Source organism: Amblyraja radiata, chromosome 21 (genome assembly GCF_010909765.2).
Source record: "Amblyraja radiata isolate CabotCenter1 chromosome 21, sAmbRad1.1.pri, whole genome shotgun sequence".
In the NCBI taxonomy this organism is placed as follows: Eukaryota; Metazoa; Chordata; class Chondrichthyes; order Rajiformes; family Rajidae; genus Amblyraja; species Amblyraja radiata.
Genome location: NC_045976.1, coordinates 36,498,726 through 36,525,193, shown reverse-complemented (window position 1 = coordinate 36,525,193; position 26,468 = coordinate 36,498,726). Strand labels below are relative to the sequence as shown.

At 41.3% G+C, this 26,468-nt stretch overlaps 1 protein-coding gene across 1 annotated transcript in view; it reads right to left on the bottom strand.

Moving 5' to 3' along the window:
- chchd3 (coiled-coil-helix-coiled-coil-helix domain containing 3) overlaps window positions 1–26,468 on the bottom strand; it is a 224,566-nt gene that overhangs the window by 49,550 nt on the left and 148,548 nt on the right. The window contains exon 5 of the mRNA XM_033040094.1: window positions 26,236–26,319. Within this exon, the coding sequence (XP_032895985.1) occupies window positions 26,236–26,319 (84 nt within the window). The remainder of the gene's footprint in view (window positions 1–26,235; window positions 26,320–26,468) is intronic.

Sequence of the window (26,468 nt, the reverse complement as noted above, 5' to 3'; positions counted from 1 at the left end):
CCACCAGGCACCAGGCACTCACTGCCCTCCCTCTGTGTATCAAAACATGCCCCGCACATCTCCTATAAACTGTGCCCCTGTCAAGTTAAACGAGGTTATTCAAATCTCTACCGCATGTCCTTACTTGCATCATAGATTTCACCTGTTATTCAGCTGTTTACTGATATATGTAATAATTCTCGTTTTTAAAATTCTCAAACATGTTTTCAAACTCCTCCATATTGTCCCCTCATCCACATCTGTAGCCTCCACCTCATCTATGTTACTTCCATTTTAATCTTGGGCTTCACAAAAATTATATCATTCCACTTTTGGTCTCCAGCTCCTGGGATTCTAAACTCTGTTTGATCAAGTTCCTGTTCAAGAACCTTTGGGTGGCTTTGGTGAGTTATAGGTGTTATTGTCCCTTGACCGTGTGTGCTTCTCACAGAAAATGGTATTAGTATCTTTGACATGCTGTTCAAAGGACAAAAAAGAAGAAAATTCTTCACTGAAATCAGTGAAATTTCAAACAGTTATCTACCATGATAAGAGCAGTTGTAGTGTCACACAAATACCTTCTTACAAATGGAATGCAAATTTCCTTTATTGTCACTCCAAAACGGTATAATCAATTGTGGGTACAACTAAGAGGGACAAAAAATGAGTTGGAAAGAACATGAAATTTTGTGTTAAATTATCTCCACCAGGTGAACCAGTATTAATAATAATAATATTATTCTTTGGCAGTTTCTCAGAATCAAGGACGGCTTGCTTTAGCTGTGGCTTTCAGCGGTTAATATGTCTATGTGGGAACTGCAGGCTCCTCTGCAGATGGGGCAGGAGCTGCCTGACAGTGTTAATGGTTTGTACACAAAATTGCTGGGGAAACTCAGCGGGTGCGGCAGCATCTATGGAGCGAAGGAAATAGGCGACGTTTCGGGCCGAAACCCTTCTTCAGACTGATGGGGGGTGGGGGAAAGAAAGAAGGAAAAGGGGAGGAGGAGGAGGAGCCCGAGGGCGGGCGGATGGGAGGGTGGGAGGAGACAGCTCGAGGGTTAAGGAAGGGGAGGAGACAGCAAGGGCTAGCCAAATTGGGAGAATTCAATGTTAATGCCATAAGGACGCAAGGTCCCCAGACGGAATATGAGGTGCTGTTCCTCCAATTTCGGCTGTTGCTCACTCTAGCAATGGAGGAGACCCAGGACAGAGAGGTCGGATTGGGAATGGGAGGGGGAGTTGAAGTGCTGAGCCACCGGGAGGTCAGGTAGGTTATTGTAAGATGAGTTGCTTCTTCTGCCAATTACACAGGGCTTCTCTGTGCATCCAATTCATGGACTTAAGGATCTCGGTACCAATCCAAACTTCTGCATACTGAGTGTTCTGTTAACTCCTATCATACAGGAATCTGGTTTTCCACAGCATCACACTTAAAAGGTCACCTGTTTGTATTAAAGAGTAAGGTTTGTACTTTATGATTCTGGCTCCCCCTACATCTCCCCTCCTTCCTGCTTCTATTTCTTACCTCACTTGATCTATCCCATAGCTAAGGAATGAAAGAAGGGGAAGGAAATAAATATTCCTTCACTGCAGTCTGCATTAAATTATTAAAATGTCATCTGACAGGAGATGTTTGTAATAATCTTTCTTCAGAAAGAGCACACAGAGCTGCCACTAATCCGGCGTCAATCAGTGACCTGAATACAAAACTGGTTTGTGTGTTTACTCAATCACCAAAAGACAGAGCAGAAAATGAAAGTCCTAACAGTGCAGATACTGAAACAATCAAAAAGCAAATTAATCACACAGATGAAGGCCTGCATGCCCATGATCTTGGAAGAGATGGGAAGGGAAAAATGCCACTTATTACTGTTGACAACAGCAAATACTCATTTAATTTAGACAACTTCAGAATTGATATGACACTTCGATGATAATGTGGCTGATAAATTTCTCAAATCAACCATTCTCATTTATGAATTTTATTGTCCATCATTGTGGCAGCTAATTCTGGCCATCACAAAGTGAAGGCATGACAATTTCCTATTAACTCTTGCGCTGCTTTTGTGTGTCATTATTGTAAAGACGATAAGGATACTTTATAAACATAAAGTATACTTACATAAACCTATTTTATTTACATCGTGTTTACATCAGTGTAGTGTTCACGCATGGGAAACTCAACAAATTATCATGAACATCAATGGTAAGTCACTAAAAACTTTCTTACTTCTCACCCACCAAAACCAAAAGATGGGGTAGACAGTCAGAACACTTTTTCACAGGGTGGTAGTGTTAAAGACGGGTGGGCATAAGATTTAAGGTGAGAGGGTAAAGTTTAAAGGAGTTGTGCGGGGCAAGTTCTTTACACAGAGAGTGTTGGGTGTCTGCAATGCACAGCTGGGGTGGTAGTGGAGGCACATATTATAGTGGCATTTGAGGCTTTCAGATAAGCACATGGATATGCAGAGAATGGAAGGATATGGATCAAGCGCCGTCAGAGAAGATTACTTTAACTTGGCATCAACATTGTGGGTGAAGGGAGCTGTTCCTGGCTATGTTCTATATTCTGTTCTATGTTCAATGGGTTGTTACACTGAATTAAATCTTGAAAAAAAATGCTCAAAAGTCTTTATATGTGGGAAGAGAGAGAATGAGAAGATAAGATCGTAGCCATTTGATCTCAAGGTTAAATGGTTTTGTGGACATCATTGGATGGTCACTGTAAAGGGGATTAGGGGAACTACTGCAGTCATGAAAAGATGGAACAATGTTGGTTTAATGTTGCATCTTTCACAATTACTTTAGTAATGCATTGAAAAATGATAAGGTTGTGTGGTCACGTCCTGGAGTGAACCTTGAAGCTGCACCTTTGAAGCAGCGGTTGGAATAGGATTAAATAAGTCAAATGCAGTTCAATCGAAAGATCACAGTTCACAAAATAAAGGCCAAATGAAAGTTTTTCAAGGAATAAATCAGATTTTTTGTTCAATACTCCAGTTGTAATTTTAATGGTTTTTCACGCATGAATGTGTGCCATCTACCTACTACTTAGGAGCTTTCTTGAAGTAAATCTACACAGACTGCAGCAGTTCATGTTGACCTGCTCACTATTGTTGGAATAACTCCAAATGGACTGCAGCAGCTCACGTCAACTATCACTTGCCCATTGGCATTTCGAAGGGCAAACATTTTTGATGATGCACGCATCTCATGAATTAATTGAAAACTTCCCTGCCACAGTTAAAAGTTAAGGAATATTTCCAGCTCCAATCAGCTCAAATGCAAGCCTAATGACAAATGCCAAAACTCAACAGCAGTCTGGAAAGTTTGTACCTTAAACAATATGTCTTAAGGTGTAGCACATTGATGTCCTGTAGAGAATGCTGAAGTCAGCGATGAAGTCAGCCTTGTCATAAGGTAGATGGTGGAGAAAGGGAGTTGGGTAATTTTACCATAGGGGCCCACCTTTACCGCAGTCGTACTTGTGGGTATGGTTCAATTGCCAGACTAGTAATTCCAAGGCCCAGAATTACAATCCACAGAGTGCGCTCAACCTAACCACAAAAACAACAGTGGAATTTATATTGGTGATAATAAACTCCCCTGATCCACTAATGACAATAGACACAAAAAGCTGGAGTCTCAGTGGGACAGGTCGCATCTCTGGAGAGAAAGAATGGGTGAATTTTCCCCTTCCTTCTCTCCAGAGATGCCGCCTGTCCCGCTGAGTTACTCCAGCTATTTTTGTCTATCTTCGGTTTAAACCAGCGTCTGCAGTTCCTTCCTACCCACTAATGACAATAATGTGTATAAGTAGCTTTACAATTCATTATTCAGTCCATTTTTACACCATACCTGCACTGGACTGTATGGAATATTAAAGGAGGTAATGTGATACCAATGAGCATCCAGTGGAGCACTACAATAATTTCAGGACAACTTAGCTTTAAATACTCCACATGACCATTGCTAAATTAGTCCAATTTAAAATTACATCAATTACACCAAGATTTTTAATCCCAGAGCTTGATGGAACAGCAATCTTGTACCTTGGTTTCAACTGCCATTGCCATCAGGAAGAAGGTACAGGAGCCTGAAAACTGTAACGTCCAGGTTCGGGAACAGCTTCTTCCCTGCAGCCATCAGGCTATTAAACACAACAACGAACAAGCTCTGAGCTCTGAACTGCAAAAGACTATATTATTATTGCACTATATTTGTTATTTATTGAACTTTTTCTTTTTTTTTCTCTTCCCCCATTGTTTACATATTCACATATCCTGTTGTGCTGCAGCAAGTAAGAATTTCATTGCCCCATCCGGGACATATGACAATAAAACACTCTTGACTCTTGACATGCAAAATGGTGCTATTACTATACTGTACTGAAATGCACCAACCACATTTTAGCAAGTGTTTTCCCCTGCCTGTAATGTCGTTTAGAGTGGACACATACCACCACCCAGGAAAGGATTCTCTGAACAAGAGCATGCACAAAAAAATGTTTTTTATGGAATAAAAATAGGACGTGGGATTCAGGTTGGCCATGGTTGAGTTACAGTTTTATACTGGGACAGATCACTATTTCACATGTTTACTATGAAATGTAAGGCAGATTCTCTTTACAGCCCCACCCAAGGGGCAATCTTGCTAAAATCTTATTTTTTTTCTCTTCTTTCCATTACTCTCTTCAAGCAATCGCCATTATCATCCAGGAACTATATGCACAACACTTAATTTGATGGTTGTTAGCTGATCTGTTAAAATCAATCAAAAATTACAATTTCCCTTTGCTTAGGGAAATGCTTACTCTCCCTTCAAACTTTTCTTCAGTACTACAATAAGCAAAGGTTGGATGAAGTGCAACTTGGCTGATAATTGGGGTTAGGAGGTGGAGTGATGAGCAACAGTTTGATAAATCAGCTTTGAAGCGAGATGTCTCAGAAGAAATTTGATAATCGTACACAAATTACCGAATGGAACAAAATAATTATGTGATACAATATTTTCAGATATCCCCAGACAGCCATGATCAAGAATGCAAAGTGCAAGTTTGAAACAGACGCCAGTAAATATGAATTTAATTCCGTTCAGGGGCTTTGATATATTTTAGCTATGTGAATAAAACGTTGACCAAGCTTGTGTGACTTTCTGACATGGAGAATTAATGGTCAATAACAGCAAAACGCACATTGCTGTGAAACGTCACTCAAGGGTCCCTTCCCTCAAACCTCCATTACCAATTTAATTTCAAATCAGCTGAAATTGCTTTATTGCCTTCAATTCAAGAGGCACATTTCTACTTTAAACAGCAAAGGTGAAATTGCTAAGCATATACAACAGATATGCTACTGGCTGGGAATCCATTTACCTTCTAGAAAATAACGCATATTTATTTCTCATAATTAAGTTTTATTGTTGATCATGATGAACGGTGCTTTGGTTAAATATGATTCTGGAACCCTTGAACAAATTGTAGAATGGGTGAAACTTTAGCACTAGGGCTGCAGCAGTTCATAAAGGTGGCTCATCACGACATCCTCATCAAGAGCAATTACAGATGGGCAATTAGTGCTCTTCTTGCTAGTGTCTCTGACATCCCAAAAACTAATATGTTGTGTCATTCAAAGCATGAAATCGCAGTTTATTCTTTGTTCATCATTAATACTGTCAACACTGCTGGTGCTTTATAATGTGATTTAGAGGGAAAGTTCTTTGAGATCAAATTCTTTTTTTTGCTGGTGTTAATATATACATTTCTCATTTTTGTAAAGTAGTCTGTTTTTTTTTTTTTTAAAAGCTTACTTCATCTTTCTGCCCCAATGTTTCTAAACCAAACGAGCCGTACTTTGGACACATCTGAGGTAACAGATGGTTAGCAGTGGGGCACAGAGCAATAAATGAATTAAAGGATTTGTTGGCATCAGGAACCATGAGATCAAATTACTAACATACTGTTTCTATCTCCTACATGTAATATTTTGGATTTTTTGGGAATATTGTTCACAAGCCCTAGCCACAAATTAGATCATAGAAATGAATTATAAATCTCCCAAAAGCCTTTAAAGGTTGGCACTCTTCTGTTACAAAGTTTTTATTTTCACATTTTTTCCCAAACTTTTAGATTTATTTGAAGAGCAGACATCTTGAGTTTTGAATGGGATGTCTGCATTTGTAGGTTAACCTTTGACAGGAATAAATAACTTTGTGATGAATAGACTCCAATTTTATTTGCATTGAATATTCTATATCAATCATCATCATCGGCGGTCAATCGAAACGAGTATGACTGTTCTCTCCATAGGGTCGTCTACCTTGTGGGTCTGCAGATGTCCACACACCTTGGTGCAATGTGGGCAGTCGAGACTGGCGGTGGTTGGTAGTCGTTGAGCCCCCTTCTCTCTCTCTGATGCTGGTGCTGTCGCTTTGTCTCTGTGACATGGTGTAGTTCAATTTCGTGAAGTGCAGCTCCTTCCTGCACGGATTTCTTCCAGGAGCGCCGGCCCAGTGCAATGTGCTCCCAGTTGCTTGATGTGATGTGGAATTTCTTCAGACTGTTCTTGATTTTATATTTATTTGAAGAGCAGACATCTTGATTTTTGAATGGGATGTCTGCATTACATTATATCAATGTAGAGTAGAGCTAATAGGACTTGATGTTTCAATCCCTGTAATAAGTCTTGCAGCCCAATTGTTATCTCTCCTTTTGATTTAAATCCAATTGCTGCTTTTTTCTGCAGAATTTGATAATTATTTGATTGCTTGTTGGAGGGAACGACCCTCCACCCCCATTTTCTTTAATAGCCTGGTCATAGATGTCGCAACAAATCCCCTGCATCCCGCTTTGTATAGATGGCAATTGCTGACCACACTGTAGCCGTTTTCCTCCCACAACGAACTGCAGTGGGTCCAGGATTTTGTCGAGGTAGGAGTTGATTTGCTCCATGATCAACCTCTCAAAGCACTTCATCACCACCGGCGTTAGTGCCACTGGTCGATAGTCATTGAGGCACGTCACCTTACTCTTCTTGGACACTGGTATAATTGATGCCCTCTTAAAGCAGGTGGGGACCTCAGGCCTCAGAAGTGAGAGGTTGAAAATGTCCGTAAAAACTCCAGCCAGTTGGTCCGCACAGGTTTTTAGAACACGACCGGGTATACCATCAGGTCCAGGTGCTTTTCGGGGGTTCACCCCTCTGAAGGATTTCCTGACGTCGGCCTCTGTGACTGAGACTGAAATGCCATCACAGCGAGTGGGGGATCGGGAAGGCACATCAGTATTCTCACTATCAAAGCGTGCGTAAAACGCATTGAGCTCGTCAGGGAGTGATTTTTAAATTCATGAAGTGGAGCTTGGAATGTGTGCATTTTAAACGTTAAGTACGCAGCATATTTTTCTGATGCAACACACCAACACCCTCTGATCTTAGTGGAGTGTGCCAAACACAATGAAATGTCTGTAAAATCTACACTGAAGATTTTCATTATCCATTTTATTACACGAGTTGAATAGGTAATTTAGAATATATGCAACACAGTAGTAATGTAATAACTAATTCAACAAAAAGCAAAGATAATACTGGATTCCTGACTGACATTGACTTGATAATATAAGATGGGGGTTTGAGAATCATATCAGCTAACTTCTCTCCAATACTAAATGGCAAGTATAGATATTCATCTTCAGGTGAATGACATTCCATCGTAATTCTGACTTGCATCATGCAAATGTTGTAAGGGGGTCTGAGGTACCATCGGGATAATTGCTTACCACCAGATACCCAGCCTCTGCTTTGCTCTTGTTGCCATTATATTTATGTTGCTGGACCAGTCGAGTTTCTGGTTAATGTGACCCCCAGGGTACTGACGGTGAAGAATACAGTAACGGTAATATAACTGAAAGTCAACAGTGGCTGGTTAGAATGCTTCGTGTTGGAGGTGGTTATTGGGATTTTGTGTGGAATAAATGTCAGTTCTTACATATTCGTCTATGCTCTGCGTGATTTTTAATTGCCTGAGGAATTGCAATTAAAACTAAACATTGGGCATGAGTATCAGCCGCGACTTCATGAAGAGTATGCCGATTTTATTACTTTAGTCATGCAACCCATTTTCAAATGATAGCTTGAATTTTGTACTAGCTTTAAAAGCCAGCATATCACAGCTATTAAACCTCCTCAATGTGACAGTAATTGGCATATGTGATTCTTGACTTTTACAAGTTGTCCTTTTCTCTCATTAATAAGCAGCTTATCTTCCTAAAAAGCCAAGTACAGGTGCACAACCTTTTATCCGAAGATCCAAATAACGAAAACCTCCGAATAGCGGACATTTTTTCGGTCCTTGAAGAAAGGTCCTTGAAAACGTTCACCGAGGGCGGCCCGCAGAGGTGACAGCGGAACCTCCGGTCGGTCCTCGAAGAAAGGGGAACTAAATCCCCATTCATAAAAGGGAAGGTGAGGGTATATTGCGCGGGAGGGTTAATAATTGACAATATGCTGCTGCCTGCCCGCTGAGTTAAAAAGTTCCCACGGTAGCGCGTGAGTCTTGCGTGGGAACTTTTTAACTCAGCGGGCAGCAGCAGCAGATTGTCGCTGCCTTCAGTTTCACCCCACCTACACCCCTCTGCTTCCCGGCCATGTGTGTGACCCCTTCCCTCCCCTCTCCAGCTCCCCGCCCATTGCACCACCGCGGGGGCTTTGCACTGTCTTCATGTCGGCAATGCTAGCAGGTCAGTGCCAGTCACCGGAGACGTCAGGACCAACGGGACACCGACCCCCAGGCCCACTGCAAGCACGGAGATCCCAGAGACCCACAGCCAGCAGCAGCCCAGCCCGGTTCCAACTCCAGAGGAAAACTGCAAACTGGCCGGAGACATCAGGACCACCAGAAGCCGTTCCCCGGTGGGCCGCTACGGCGACAAGTGGCAGTTCGCCCACAGCCCCCTCATCGGGACACCGACCCCCAGGCCCATTGCAAGAACGGAGATCCCAGATCAGCAACTCCAGCCCAGCCCCGCTCCAACTCCAGAGGAACACGCTCCCCGTATGGGCAGAAGCTGATGGTGTGCAAGGTACGTCTTGTTCTTGGGGTCGCGCAGCTCGGGCTGTGGGCGAACTGCCACTTGTCGCCGTAGCGGCCCATCGGGGAGCGGATTCCTCTGGAGTTGGAGGGGGAGATTGTGCTGTTTGATCGCCCCCTACTATCCCAGGGACAGGGAGACAGGACGTTCACCGAGGGCGGCCCGCAGAGGTGACAGCGGAACCTCCGGTCGGTCCTCGAAGAAAGGGGAACTAAATCCCCATTCATAAAAGAGAAGGTGAGGTTACATTGCGCGGGAGAGTAGGAATCCCAAGACAAAGTTGAGTGAGCGTTCACCGAGGGCGGCCCGCAGAGGTGACAGCGGAACCTCCGGTCGGTCCTGGAAGAAAGGGGAACTAAATCCCCTTCATAAAAGAGAAGTGGAGGGTATATCGCCCGGGAGGGTATATCGCCTACCTGGCAGAAACCGGACATTTTTTCCAGGATGTCGTCTGCACACCAAAGCTCACGTTTGGCGCCAAACGCACGTCGCCTCTGCTGCACACGGATATAAGAGTGTGAAAATGTCCCCGCCTAAGGGCATGTAGCCCCGCTAGGGTGACATGAGTGCGAGAGGTGATTCAATGCTGCGGTCACATTTATAAATTCAGGAATTCATTCAACACACTGCATTTCATACAGACATTTATTCTGCAAGAAAAAACTACATTGAAGTCTCAAACTCGCGACCGAGGAATTGCCGGGATCAAGGCGCAAACTCGCGACCTTGCGGATATGAGCCGAGCACTCTACCACTGAGCCAGCCATTAAAATCTACGCAAAAAAATTTCCATTCCGAAGACCGACAAATTCCGAATTACGAAAAGTGTCTGGTCCCAAGGCTTTCGGATAAAAGGTTGTGCACCTGTAGTAGGTTTTTCTTCAAGCTTCCAGTTACAAAGGAATTCCCACTAAACATTCTGAAGAAGGGTTTCGGCCCGAAACGTCGCCTATTTCCTTCGCTCCATAGATGCTGCTGCACCCGCTGAGTTTCCCCAGCAATTTTGTGTACCTCCCACTAAACATTGCTTGGTGCTAACTGACCAGTGCTCAAAACTTATTTTTATTTCAGTTTTCCTACGTGGTTTTCTTTGCCTTTATCTCATTTCAATACTTTGGAATCGATGCATGTATAACATTTATTTGTTGTAACTGACGGTATGTATTATTATAACCCAGCAAGACTTTAATACTTACAAAATACACCTCTTTTGAACCATTACTTCATTTTCAGATCTATAGCATCAGTTGCTGGATACTATCAGAATGCTGTACCTATCATGATTCCATACCAAATTCAATAATTTTAGATAATCAGTTTTTTCTGACTGTGTCAAATTAGTTGCAAGCCATTCACCTTCAATACTAATTCAGCTTTTCTCTTTCCACAATAGCTTTCTGACTGGCTGAGTATTTTCAGCATTTTTTAATTTCAGATGTCCAGCACCTGCAATGCTCTGAACCTTACAGTACCTCTCTTCTGCCCTCAGTTGTTTCCATTTAGATTCCCTTTATACCACCTTCAGACAGATTACCTGTGATCACAGCTTCTCTGGGCTGGCACTGACAGCAATTGTGTCATCTGGATTTTCTCAGTCACCACCCACCCTATAACCATATAACCATATAACAATTACAGCACGGAAACAGGCCATCTCGGCCCTACAAGTCCGCGCCGAACAATTTTTTTCCCTTAGTCCCACCTGCCTGCACTCATACCATAACCCTCCATTCCCTTCTCATCCATATGCCTATCCAATTTATTCTTAAATGATACCAACGAACCTGCCGCCACCACTTCCCCTGGAAGCTCATTCCACACCGCTACCACTCTCTGAGTAAAGAAGTTCCCCCTCATGTTACCCCTAAACTTCTGTCCCTTAATTCTGAAGTCATGTCCTCTTGTTTGAATCTTCCCTATTCTCAAAGGGAAAAGCTTGATCACATCAACTGTCTATCCCTCTCATCATTTTAAAGACCTCTATCAAGTCCCCCCTTAACCTTCTGCGCTCCAGAGAATAAAGACCTAACTTATTCAACCTATCTCTGTAACTTAGTTGTTGAAACCCAGGCAACATTCTAGCATTCCCTATGACTATGATATAGTTGGGATCACGGAGACATGGCTCCAGGGTGACCAAGGCTGGGAGCTGAACATCCAGGGATATTCAATATTCAGGAGGGATAGAAAAGAAAGGAGGTGGGGTAGCGTTGCTGGTTAGAGAGCAGATTAACGTAATAGAAAGGATGGACATTAGCTTGGAGGATGTGGAATCGATATGGGTAGAGCTGCGAAACACTAAGGGACAGAAAACGCTAGTGGGAGTTGTGTACAGGCCACCTAACAGTAGTAGTGGAGTTGGGGATGGCATCAAACAGGAAATTAGAAATGCGTGCAACAAAGGTAAAACAGTTATAATGGGTGACTTCAATCTATATGTAGATTGAATGAATCAAATTGGCAAGGGTGCTGAGGAAGAGGATTTCTTGGAATGTATGCGGAATAGTTTTCTAAACCAACATGTAGAAGAACCAACGAGAGAGCAGGCTATTCTAGATTGGGTATTGAGTAATGAGGATGGGTTAGTTAGCAGTCTTGTTGTGCGTGGCCCCTTGGGCAAGAGTAACCATAATATGGTTGAGTTCTTCATTAGGATGGAGAGTGGCATTGTTATTTCAGAAACAAGGGTCCTGAACTTAAAGAAAGGTAACTTTGAGGGTATGAGACATGAATTGGCCAAGATAGACTGGCAATTGATTCTTAATGGGTTGAAGGTGGATATGCAATGGAAGGCATTTAAAGACTGCATGGATGAACTACAACAATTGTTCATCCCAGTTTGGCAAAAAAATATATAAGGGAAGGTAGTGCATCCATGGATAACAAGGGAAATCAGGGATAGTATCAAAACAAAAGATGAAGCGTACAAATTAGCCAGAAAAAGCAGCCTACCAGAGAACTGGGAGAAATTCAGTCCAGCAAAGGGCTTAATTAGGAAAGGGAAAATAGATTATGAAAGAAAACTGGCAGGGAACATAAAAACTGACTGCAAAAGCTTTTATAGATATGTGAAGAGAAAAAGATTAGTTAAAACAAATGTAGGTCCCTTGCAGTCAGAAACAGGTGAATTGATCATGGGGAACAAGGACATGGCAGACCAATTGAATAACTACTTTGGTTCTGTCTTCACTAAGGAAGACATAAATAATCTGCCGGAAATAGCAGGGGACCGGGGGTCAAATGAGATGGAGGAACTGAGTGAAATCCAGGTTAGCCGGGAAGTGGTGTTAGGTAAATTGAATGCATTAAAGGCCGATAAATCCCCAGGGCCAGATAGGCTGCATCCCAGAGTACTTAAGGAAGTAGCCACAGAAATAGTGGATGCATTAGTGATAATTTTTCAAAACTCTTTAGATTCTGGAGTAGTTCCTGAGGATTGGAGGGTAGCTAATGTAACCCCACTTTTTAAAAAGGGAGGAAGAGAGAAAACGGGGAATTACAGACCAGTTAGTCTAACGTCGGTAATGGGGAAACTGCTAGAATCAGTTCTTAAAGATGGGATAGCAGCACATTTGGAAAGTGGTGAAATCATTGGACAAAGTCAGCATGGATTTATGAAAGGTAAATCATGTCTGACGAATCTTATAGAATTTTTCGAGGATGTAACTAGTAGAGTGGATAAGGGAGAACCAGTGGATGTGTTGTATCTGGACTTTCAGAAGGCTTTCGACAAGGTCCCACATAAGAGATTAGTATACAAACTTAAAGCACACGGTATTGGGGGTTCAGTATTGATGTGGATAGAGAAATGGCTGGCAGACAGGAAGCAAAGAGTAGGAGTAAACGGGTCCTTTTCACAATGGCAGGCAGTGACTAGTGGGGTACCGCAAGGCTCAGTGCTGGGACCCCAGCTATTTACGATATATATTAATGATTTGGACGAGGGAATTAAATGCAACATCTCCAAGTTTGCGGATGACACGAAGCTGGGGGGGCAGTGTTAGCTGTGAGGAGGATGCTAGGAGGCTGCAAGGTGACTTGGATAGGTTGGGTGAGTGGGCAAATGCATGGCAGATGCAGTATAATGTGGATAAATGTGAGGTTATCTACTTTGGTGGCAAAAACAGGAAAGTAGACTATTATCTGAATGGTGGCCGATTAGGAAAGGGGGAGATGCAACGAGACCTGGGTGTCATGGTACACCAGTCATTAAAAGTAGGCATGCAGGTGCAGCAGGCAGTGAAGAAGGCGAATGGTATGTTAGCATTCATAGCAAAAGGATTTGAGTATTGGAGCAGGAAGGTTCTACTACAGTTGTACAGGGTCTTGGTGAGACCACACCTGGAGTATTGCGTACAGTTTTGGTCTCCTAATCTGAGGAAGGACATTCTTGCCATAGAGGGAGTACAGAGAAGGTTCACCAGACTGATTCCTGGGATGTCAGGACTTTCATATGAAGAAAGACTGGATAGACTCGGTTTGTACTCGCTAGAATTTAGAAGATTGAGGGGGGATCTTATAGATACTTACAAAATTCTTAAGGGGTTGGACAGGCTAGATACAGGAAGATTGTTCCCGATGTTGGGGAAGTCCAGAACAAGGGGTCACAGTTTAAGGATAAGGGGGAAATCTTTGAGATCATCGAGATGAGGAAAACATTTTTCACACAGAGAGTGGTGAATCTCTGGAATTCTCTGCCACAGAAGGTAGTTGAGGCCAGTTCATTGGCTATATTTAAGAGGGAGTTAAATGTGGCCCTTGTGGCTAAATGTATCAGGGGGTATGGAGAGAAGGCAGGTACAGGATACTGAGTTGGATGATCAGCCATGATCATATTGAATGGCGGTGCAGGCTCGAAGGGCCGAATGGCCTACTCCTGCACCTATTTTCTATGTTTCTATGTTTCTCTCCATCCCATCCTCTTCCTTGTAACATAAAACATTTGGTTTCTCTCTTTTCTGCTCCAATGAAAGATCAGCAAACATAAATGTGAACTCTGGAGCAAAAAAATAAACTGCTGGAGGAACTCAGTGGGTGATGCTGCTTGACCCACTAAGTGCCTCCAGCAGCATATTTTTTGCTCCAGATTCCAGTACCTGGAGTCTCTTGAGCCTTCTTAAAAACAAACTCTGTTTCCTCTTTCCACAGAGGTTACCCGGCCCACTGCGTATCTCCTATATTTTGTTTTTATTTCACATTTCCAAGATCCGTGCATTTACAGTCCATGTCAAACTTCTGCAGTTTAAAGTACTTTTTTTGGCACATATGGAAACAGTTTAACCTTAGACAGCATACCTCTGACCCAGTGTTGCCCTTCACCTAAAATAAACCAACAATTTGAATCACAGAATAATAGAATGGTTACACCACAGCAAAAGGCCATTCAGTTCATCAAGGGGCAGCACGGTGGTAGAGTTGCTGCCTTACAGCGCCAGATACCCAGGTTTGATTATGACTATGGCCACTGTCTGTACGGAGTTCGTACGTTCTCCCAGTGACCGTGTGGGTTTTCTCCGGGTACTCCGGCTCCCTCCCACATTCTACAAAGATGTCCAGGTTTGTAGTTTAATTGACATGTAAAATTGTTAAAATATTGCCCTTATTGTGTAGGTTAGTGCTCGGGTACTGGGTGATCGCTGGTTGGTGCGGACTGGGTGGGCCGAAGGGCCTCTTTCCGCGCTGTATTTCAAAAGTCTAAAGTCCACCCTGGCTCCCAGTCAGTAAATCTAAGCATACGTCCTTGTCCATTGCCACAGAAAACAAAACGTTATAAATTGCTCGCCTCATTTTTATCCAATTTTCCTGTGAATGCCACAATGCCACCTTATCCACCATAGGCAACGCATTCACATTTCAACTACGCTGCATAAAAAAAATTAATCGTGTCACTCTTAATTCTCTTCCCCTTTAAACCTATGACTTCGTCCTCAATCCCTCCACCAAAGGGAACAGCTTCCCGCTATCCATTCTGTCCTAAGCCCTTCATATTTTATATACTTATTGCAAATCTCCCCTCAGGCTTTTCTTCTCTGTCACAGTCGCTCTAATTGATCCTTGTAACTTCCGTCCCTTATCTCAAGAACCAGGCTTGTAAATCTTTTCTGGACCCTCCCGAGGCCGTTATTTCCTTCCTACGAAGGGATGACCAGAATTGAGCACAAAACTCCAATTGAGGTTGGATCAGTGGTTATATAAGATTCAGCATAACTTCCCTGTTTACACATGCATCGATTGATAAAGTGCTAAATCGTGCATGCCTTATTAGCTGTTTTCTCAATCTATGCTGCCTCTTCCATTGATTTGTACATCCATTTCCCCAGGTCAGTGTAATCCTGCATTTCTTTTAGAACAATACCCTTAATTCTTTATTACCTTTCTTCACCCTTTCTAAATATCTTCAAATTAAATTCTATCTGCCACAAGTATGTCTACTCCGCCAGCTCATTCATATCACATATTTGCAATCTGTCACTTTCTTTGTTGTCTGTTACTTAGTCAATTTCACATGCCTTGTGCCTCAACTTCGCTGTTAAGAGTCACAGACCTATACAGCACGGGAATAAGTTCTCTGGCCCATCAAGTTGACAAACCGAGCTAGTCCCATTTCCCATTTGGCCCACAGCACTCTAAACCTTCCTATGCATATATCTTAGCTTCAATAGCTTCCTCTGGCAGCTCAATCCCGCTACGGGCTACCCTCTAAATGAAAAGGTTGCCTAAGGTTGCTCTTAAATCTCTCCCATCTTAACGCAAGCCTATGCCCTCTTGTTTTAAAATCCTCGGCCCTGTTAAAAGATTGTAAGCGCTCTTTCTATCTATGCCCTTCATGACTATGTACACCTCAATAAAGACACCCCTCATTCTCCTACCCTCCAAAGAAAAAAGTCTCAGCCCATCCAACCTCTCCCTAGAACTCAAGCTCACATGCCAAGGTAACATCCTGGTGAATCTCTTATGCACCCTTTCCAACTTAATGATATCATCCCCATTGCGGAGTTACCAACACGGCACACAGTGATTAGAAGCCTTCTGTAAATCCAGTTATACCACCAACTGCATTACCCCCATCAAAAAATTCTAAGAGATTTGTTAAACACAATTTGACCTTATCTACTGCATTCGGTTCTCCCGATGTGGCCCCGTTTACATCAGTGTGACCAAGCGTACACTAGGCATCTGTTTTGCTCGGTCCACCAAAGCCTGTTGGATTTCCCTGGTTGCTAACCATTTTAACTCCCCTTCCCATTCCTATACATACCTTTCTGTCCTGGGCCTCTTCCTTTGCCAGAGTGAGGCCACATGCAAAGTGGAGGAACAATACTGCATATTCTGCTTAGGTAGTGTTACTGAATTCTCCATTTTAGGTAACTAACCAGCAAACCCTTCCATGTGCCCCATCTGGATGCACACACATTTCTTCCACTATCCTGTCCGCCTTTCCCCTTCCCCCATTCTCTCTGACCTATTTCCCTTCCTCTGGCCTTACAATTAATGTCTTTTATCCAAGTCATTTCTCGCCTTTTCATCTTTACCCTTTGTCCACCTATCTGCCAATCAACCCCCTCACCTCTATCCATCTACCACATGCCATGCTTTGTCCCGTCCCCGCCTCTCTTCCAGCTTTCTCCCCCCACGACAATCAGTCTGGAGAAGGATCCCAACCGAAATGTCACCTATCCATGTTTTCCAGAAAATGAAGCTTGACTGCCGAGTTACTCCAGCACTTTCTCACACAAAGGGTGGTGGGTGTATGGAACAAGCTGCCAGAGGAGGTAGTTAAGGCTGGGACTATCCTAACATTTAAGAAACTGCCAGACAGGTATATGGATAGGACGGGTTTGGAGGGATATGGACCATGCGCAGGCAGGTGGGACTAGTGTAGCTGGGACATGTTGGGTCGAAGGGCTTGTTTCCACACTGTATCACTCTATGACACTTTGTGTGACTCGTTCAAGATACCAGAATCTGCAGTTCCTCGTGTCCATTCTTGTCCTTAATAAATTTGTCCTGGCTTGCAGTCCCTGTGACTGTTAGTCCTGTTTGGATCAATGCCACTCCACTACCAAGTCCGAGATGACAGACCTGTAGTTTCTGGACATTTTCACCCCCTTTATTGAACAAAGCAGACAAGTGTGTTGCTGTCCATCCTGTGGCATGACCTTGGGATCTGAAGCCCATTGAAAGATTATGATCAGTGGTCCATGTCTTTTCTCCAGTGCTTCCCTCAAAATCTCACAATGTATCACATGTAGTCCTCATTACATAATTATTTTAACTGCAGCCAATATTTCCAATATATATTCATGCTATCAATTTATATGTATTTATAATTACCGTATATAATTTGTACCTCACATATCAACTATCTCCTCTTTCACTATTATTTTGAAAACACCGTCTTCCAAGGCAGAGACAGATGTAAAGTGCCTTAACAGTACCCCTGGCATCCATTTGCAAGTTGGCACTTTTGTCCTGAATGGGCCCCATGTCATTTTTCATTATTCTTATGTTTCAAGAATACTTTTGGATTCCCATTTATGTTTAAAGATAATCTAATGCCAGTTCATTGGCTATATTTAAGAGGGAGTTAGATGTGGCCCTTGTGGCTAAAGGGATCAGGGGGTATGAAGTGAAGGCAGGTACAGGATACTGAGTTGGATGATCAGCCATGATCATATTGACTGGCGGTGCAGGCTCGATGGGCCGAATGGCCTACTCCTGCACCTATTTTCTATGGCCTACTCCTGCACCTATTTTCTATGTTTCTATGGTTTCTCATACACTCTTTGTCTCCCCTACTTTAATTTTCATTTCCCTTCAAATTCATTTCTAATCATCCTTGTGCATTCTGGTATTTACAACCCAGTCATTTGCGGCTTTTTTTTTTTGCTTTACCTTTCCACCCTGTTGCCATCCATCGCTTATTTGATCTTTGCTACATATGGAAATGTTCTTCAATCATTTCTGAACCACCTCTTTCCTAAAGGCAGCCATTTGATTGAGAATTCTCCTTCTGAAATTGCTGTGCTTCTTACCTCCCTGTCATTACAAATAGGGATTTGTAGCAATCTGAAGACACCAGTACCAAATAAAGGAGGTTGGGAGAAATAAGGAACTGAAGATGTTGGTTGACAAAAAAAGATATGAAGTGCTGGAATAATTCAGTGGGTCAGGCAGCATCTCTGGAAAATATGGATAGGTGACATTTGGGATCGGGACCTTTCTTCAGTCTGATCAATAGCACTGCTTTAACGTACTTTGAGTAAAGTCCAATTTAAGAACTCCAGGACATTTTATTCTGCACTTTTAAATCGTAGTCTGTATCTCATCATCAGCTTCATGTTCCCTAAGGCAATTCATGATTATTTAACAAGCTCTTGATCAGAACTGCATTCCTAGTGAGACTAGATAAGATTGAATAAAGTTCAGTCTTTTATGATTTTCAATACTTGTTCATGTACTCCAGCCCACCATCTCCCATGTTCCCCAAAATAATGGCATGTGCACACTCAACTAAATTGACATTTTAGGCAGTGCTATTAAAGTATTCAATAATTTAGTCTGGGGGAAAAAAATATTCATTTTGGCCTACGGGTTCTCACAATTAGAATGGAAAAGGTTTAGTTTTGTGTTTCAGTCTTATAAATGATCCTCTGCAGCATTGTGCTGCTTGCTGTCTGCAATTGCTATAAAAATTGATCTATCTGAATTACAGATTGAAGTCTTTGATGACAATCTGTGCAGAATTTACATTGCACAAATTGATGCTTGGTTTTATGAATGCAAGAACATGCAAGATATTTGTTGGGTCGGCAGCTGAAAAAGATTGAGCCGGTTTAATGCTGTAATCTGCAATATGGATGAGAATAGACACAGTTAATCAATGTTTCCAGTCAAAGCAAGAGCCATGATGTTCACAGACAATGAAAGATTATGATGTTTTTAATGATCTAAATATATTATAAAAATTATAAAGAATTGACATGTTAAAAAATGGCCTTGTAAGCCAGTCTCAATAACATAAACCTTCTCCCATAAACTAATGAACCAGGCTAATGTGTTTAATATGAACAAAAATTAATTGAATTATATACACCATTATTCTTGGTGTTCCGGAGTCATTACGATAGAAAAAATGGAAAACCATTGCTAGTTTTGAACCAAGCTAGAATTTTGAACAGATAAATATAACAGGAGTAGAATTCAACCACAGCAAGATGACTAGTCGATTGTCCTTTCCTTACATGAAAGGACAAGTTCCACAAAGTAATGATAATGAGTTGAACAGTACAAGGTGAGTTTGTAGATCACCTCAAATGTAGTTCTGTTTATATTTTTAATTGCTTATTTCATCCTGTGAACAGGCAGGCTTGAAAATGAGTTTTAAAACCAGCTTTTATGGAAACATCTGGAATTCAACCTATATCAGCACCCTAGACATTAACGCAATTTAGATGTACATTAGCTTTTTATATGTAGTCCCTGGAGAAAGTAAAGTTAGATGGTGTCTTTCGCCTCCTACGAGTATATCAAATCTCATTGCGATCTATTAAGTGGATTGCAAATGCATTTGCAGTTGTTATAAGATAAGGTACAGAAAATTTGCACACATTAGTTTCCATAAACATCAGTGAGCAAGGTGACCAGCTAATCTGTGTCAATGGTGTTGGCCAAAGGCCGAATAATGGCCTGGATTTTACAAGTCCCTGCTCTGTCTTGTATAGTGCTGTAGATGATCTGCAAACAACTTGACAAATAAACATTGCTTTAAGTTTATCATATCTCCAAAAGACTGCAGCCCACAAAACAGAACTCCCTCAATAAGAGACTTTATTTTCTGTCTAGAACACATGTTTAGATATGCGCCATTAGAATGAAACTCTGTTCTCATGTACCTACCGGAACAAAGCTAGTGACACTTAAGAATGTTATCCTGCATTGGACAACATTTGAACCAGATGGGCAATTGGAGTGCTCAAATTATTTTTAAAAATCCACCTTTTTTGCTTAACACGTTGCCACTACCTTATCACTAATTTCAAACTTCATCTTGTTTGGTGGTCAGAAAGACTGAAGAGTTTGGCACTATTTAGTGAGATGACAATATGTCTTTGCTGCTTTTTCATTGACGGATTTGTTTCCTAGCATGAGTTACATAATGGACCTATGTAAACCATTTTTGTATTGAACTTACTTCAAGTTGGATTGAAATATTAGGCTTTTTGATTTGTACATTTGTCGCACATTAGTTAGCAACAGGACTGATTTACGTAAACTGTCAACTAATGTTCTGATATGTGGCTGCTGGTGGATTAGAATACAAAATGTACGTACAGAAAGACCATTTTGCTTATCAATGATGAACTGCACAGTAGTACACCTCATGTTCTAAAACTGATAGAATACTTCACATAAATCACAGATTACATAAATCACAGATTATAAAACTAATCAATCAAAGCCATAGGTTTTTACCTCCTACTGGTTCAAAACATTCTTCAGCAATTTATCTCCTCTCTAAGATGTTGTCAGGTTAAAAAACAACCCTCAGGAATAATGTCAAGGATTTAGAAGTAATTTTGTTAAATATTATCAACACTCTGATTAAAATAGGGCAGAACAACATGTCCATATGTCAATAAAAAAATATTTTTTATCATAATTGTCTCAGAGCTCCTCACAGGAGAAGAGAGTATACAGGAATGAAGGTAGCCGGGAAGATTTTTTAAATGACATGGGGAAGGATTTTTAAAAGGGAATTTTAAGAAGTGCAGAGAGGAGCAGGCAAAAATGAATTTAGCAAGAAATTCCAAAGAGCAGGACATGCAACAGTTGAAACCCTATTCTGATATAGAAGTCTACCAAACAGCTAGAAGAAAGAAGGGGAAAACTGGTACATTGCGGAGGGCCTGTGCGCTGAAGGCTATTTTCCAGACTGGAAATGAATTTTTTACAACACCAGGAACAGTGAATGAAAATCAAAAAATTGCAGGTGTCTGAAATCTGGATTTTCAAAATCAAATACCTTTCTTAACAATTAACAATTTAAGAAGGCTGAATATAATGAAACTTAGTCAACATGGTTTTATGAAAGATAAATTGCATTCCTCAAATTTGTACAAATTATGTTGATAGTGGGGATCCCATTGACGTAGTGTATTTAGATTTCCAAAAGGTATTTGACAAAGTGCAACACAATGTGTACAAATTAAAAGCCCATGATATCAAAGGAAGTGTGTTAGACTGGATTGAAAATTGACTGTTGAAAACAGAAAGTTGAAATAAGTGGATCATTTTACGACTGCAAGGAGGTAATTAGTGGAATAGCAAAGAGAGCAGCTCTTGGTCTGCATTGTTCCTGTGCTGTGCTGTTCTATGTTCACTATGTACATTAATGATCTGGAGGAAGAATCGGTACGCAAGTTTTCAAAATTTGCAGATGAAATTAAAGTAGGTGGAAGGATATGTTGTGATATGGATACTGTGATTCTGCAACGGGATCTACATAGTTTGAGTGAATGGGGAAAAGGTTGGCAAATGGTTAACGTGAGGAATTGTAAATTACAAGGAAAATTATTATCTAGAAAGAGAGAGAATGGAAGTCAGTGAGGTGCAGAAAGATTTTGATGCTCGAGTGCATGATTAAAATCGCTGAAAATCATGGGCAGGTTCAACAAGTAGTTAAAAGGCAAACAGCATTTTGATCAACATTACCAATGGGTAGGAGTTTAAAAAATAGGGAGGTTTTGTTGCAATTGTACAGGGTGATGGTGAGTTTTCATCTGGAATGCTGTGGACAGTATTGGTCCCCTTACCAAAAGTGATACAATAACATTGGAGCAATCACAAAGGATATATTCACTGGGCAAATTCCAGAATGAGAGGTTTATTCCACTAAGAGAAACCAAATAGTTTGGTCTGCATTTGGAGTTTAAAAGAACAAAGGGTGACCTTACTCAAACATCTTAGATCCTCAGGGGACTTGACAGGGTAGATGCTGGGATACTTTCACGGAGAGTCTCAAGGAAGGGGACATAACTGGTCATTTAAAACAGAGACATTTCTTCTTCACTGAGTGGTGAATCTCTGGAATTCTTTCCCCCAGTAGATGGTGGAAGCTGGATCATTAGAAGTATTTAAGGTGGGTATATATCTGATAATTGAAGAATAGAGGGGTGTGGAGAAATGGCACTGAAGAGGAGCTGTGTCCAGCATAGATCACCCATCAACATATTAAATGGCAGATAGACACAAAATGCTTGAGGAATTCAGTGGGACAGGCAGCATCTCTGGAGAGAAGGAATGGGTGACGTTTCGGGTCGAGACCTTTCTTCAGACTGGTTAAGGATAAGGGAAATGAGAGATATAGACGGTGATGTGGAGAGATTAAGAACAATGAATGAAAGATAAGCAAAAAAGTAACGAAAAGTAACCATTGTAAGCCGTTTTGTAGGGTAAAAATGAAAAGTGGCTGGGGGAGGGATAGAGAGAGGGAATGCCAGGGCTACCTGAAGTGAGAGAAATCAATATTCATACCACCAATTCTCTGGATGCTTTCAAGAGAGAGTTGGATAGAGCTCTTAAGGATAGGGGAGTCAAGCGATATGGGGAGAAGGTAGGGTCGGGGTGCTGATCGGGGTACTGATCAGCCATGGTCACAGTGAATGGTGGTGCTGGCTCGAAGGGACCGAATGGCCTATTCCGGCACCTATTGCCTATTGTCCAGCAACTGGGAGATCAGGTTGGTTCAGGCGGGTTGAGCGAAGGTGTTCCGCGAAATGATCGCCCAGTCTGCATTTGGTCTCGTTGATGTATAAGAGTCCACATCTTGAACAACGGATACAGTAGATCGTAAGGTCTGGTTCAATTATGCAATGCAAAATATTTCATTCTTTTATCTTTTATTACTGTTATGAAGGCTGTGACTCAAGCTACGTAAGAGGAACGGTGTATTTCCTCACTGAGGTTGCCATGTTTCACAACGGTGCTTAGACAGTTTTGGCATTTCAGTCATGTCCTATAGTAATACTGCCATAATTTAGCCTCATATTCAGTTATCACATGTATCGTTGGATAACAATCAGGAGTAGAAACCTGGGTTGAGAAACATGGATTGATTTTCTTTCTAGTGACCATGGACCCTAACAGCAAAATCAACAACTCCTCTCCTGCTTTGCCAGAAATAAGGTTTTCAGATCTTTGTTCTGTCATTTGGTTTTAAGCAGTACAAGTGGAGATGATTAAATTGCTTCTTTTATTGCAGTGACTGATCTATGACACTAGTGCACATGCTGGATTGGAGAGGACAACAGCTTCGTCCTTTGAGCACAATCTAAAGGATCAATGTAACAGATTTACATATTTTTTCGGACAGAATGCTCTAATCTTCCAAACACAAAGTTGGTCCTGTAAATGTAAACAGCATTAATGCTGTTCCACAAGCCAGCTTTGCCAAAGTAAAAATATTTGCTGAGAACTTTCACGTTCCAGATTATTGATCATAAGCAGTGGGATGTGACTGGGTGTCCATGTATCAGCTGGATAGCACTTCAGTATTTAAACTAATTATTGTAGTTGAATCTCATTGAGTGTGCAAGAGAGCAGCTTGCAATCCTTGGCAAAAAACGAATTGTGAATTGTCACGTGTATTGTTTTCCTTCCTGTGCTCACATGATTTAAGACACGCAACATTTGTGAAGAGCTTTGGGATGCAACAACGTGCTCAAAATGTTTTTGTTTTTCTTAATAGGGATTCATTATTGTTAGTATAATTGTGAATTTACACACAACACAAATTACAGTTGCACCTTGTAGTTTAAGCATTGCTGGCCTTCAGTTACAAGCAAGCACAACTTCAGGTTAATTTTAATGCCGAACACCATAGTGTTTATTTCATAATAGACAAGGTATCACTGCCATCTGAGCATATCCACTCAAATTTGTTCATGGAAACCCTTGGCAGAGACACACTTAATGTAATTCTCCTGCGCTTCAATCTCTTCAGAATTTGTAGCAGGAACAACAACCATTAAACTTAATGGAGAGGAATAAGGGACAAAGGTAGTTATTGGGTGATTTATTTATATTTGTAAATTGTTTTGAAGATTAACGTTTTGCTATTAGCCAAAAATTGTCATTGTTAACATTTATGAGATGGTAAAGTTGAATAGAATTTGTTGACAAATTTGAAAGCAGGGAAGTCGGGAAGTTTAGCTGGTTGTCAACATTTTTTAGTATCTCCGTGGAATTGGCCTTATCCAGCCCTATAACGCGATGAGATTTACTTCCAGGATTCTCTGATAAGGGCTGGAAAGACTGCTGTAAGGAAGTTCCTTGGGGTTTGTACAAATGTGGGTTTTGTAAGTGGATGTGTGGAATTGGCTCACTGTTACTGTGGTGGTCACGGTGGCGCAGCGGTGGAGTTGCTGCCTTACAGCGCCGGGGACCCGGGTTTGATCCCGACTACGGGTTCTGTCTGAACGGAGTTCGTACGTTCTCCACGTGACCTGCGTGGGTTTTCTCTGAGATACCTCACTCCAAAGACGTGCAGGTTTGTAGGTTAATTGGCTCGGTAAATGTTAAAATTGTCCCTAGTGGGTGTAGGATGGTGTTAATGTGCGGGGATCGCTGGTCGGCGCAGACCCGGTGGGCCGAAGGGCCTGTTTCTGTGCTGTATCTCTAAACTAAACTAAAAACTGTGATAGAGTGATGATGTTAAGTTAATTCTTTAAAACACCCAATCTTAAATGTGGTCTCAGGATCTGTCAAACGGTTTCAGGCCAGTTTCCACCCAGTCCCTCAAAGCATGTAGTATTCTTTTTATTATCGATGGAAATTCATTGTCTCCTTCCTGGAAGGTGCATTTACAATGGATTATAGTCACGATTAAACATCCCTGCATCTGTGGAAGTTAAGGATGTTGAAATAAATAAAGCAGTCAAAACCATCAATTCAGAAAAGCATCCTAAGTCAAAATATATAATTTGATGGCACACAAAAATGCTGGAGAAACTCAGCGGGTGCAGCAGCATCTATGGAGCAAAGGAAATAGGCAACGTTTCGGGCCGAAACCCTTCTTCAAAGTATATAATTTGATTCTTTCTGATCATGGCCATGTAGAAAATGGGAACTCCTTGATCTAATAGACAATGCCCAATATTTTGTTATATTTATCAATCACCTGTAGGAGTAAGGGAACCAATAATATTATATTTAAGAACAAAGTTAAGAGGTGACTGCAGTCTACCACATTTAACAAGTAGCTGTTAAACATTTTGAGATATTTGTGCCTAATGCTTCCAAACAACAGTGAAGCATCACCCTATTAGTGTCTGGAGAAAGGAAATCACTAGTATGTTTGACAGAAATATTGTTTAGCTTCTTGAAATCATAAAATGCTTCTTCAAAAGGTAAATAGATGTGTTGGCCTATTAGGCAACAAAATAATGTATCGTCCTTGAAGTTGCAGTCTAAATATTAGTCCCTGAACTGCTAACATGTTTCAAGGTGCACTCACATTATGCACCTTGAAACATGGCAAAACAGCTTCACAGAATCTGAAGATGGACACAAAAAGCTGGAGTAACTCAGCGGGACAGGCAGCATCTCCGGAGAGAAGGAGTGGGTGACGTTTCGGGTCGAGACCCTTCTTCAGAACCATCATAGCAGAACAAGAAAAATAAGCCATGTCAATTGGTTCTATTCACCACTTAAAACGGACAATGTGTTTAAGGGTTAATTCTTTTGATTAAAATGGTGCGCAAAATATAATTTGACAATGTGTGGTTTACGTGCTAATATTATATGGAACAATTTCTATTTTAAGAGGATGAAGAACACAAAGTTCTCCTGGAACAGCAAATAAGAGCATGATTAGAAGTGCGTTAATAACATTGTTTGTGTGAAATGTAACCACTGTGGAAAGAGAAATTGCATCAAGTTTGAAGATATGAAGTTGAGCATTCACCCAAAGATGGGAAGGTCAAATGGGGTGGACGCACACAAAGTTGAGTCATTACTTTTTGAAAACATTTATTCATCATTTAATCAGATGATCCCATGATGGTTAAGTGGTGACGGGTAATAAAATATATCTAGTCTGATCAGGAGTGATTTTTTTAAATGAAAATAAAAGCAAATTTTCTTGAAATTAAAAAAAAACCATTCCTTACCCTATTTTCCAGTCTGGTCACTTGCTCCTTGTAGTAATCATTGAGTCTCTGCAGTTCTTCCTCCTTTTCTTTCAATTGTTTGGTCTGAAAGACAAAAGACCAGACAACTATAATTTCACAAATAAATGATATTCGTGTTAGTAGGGATATTGGGGTTCAAGTACATAGCTCCCTGAAACTGGCAATACAAGTAGATAGAGCGGTAAAGAAGGAATATAGTATTGATGGCTTAT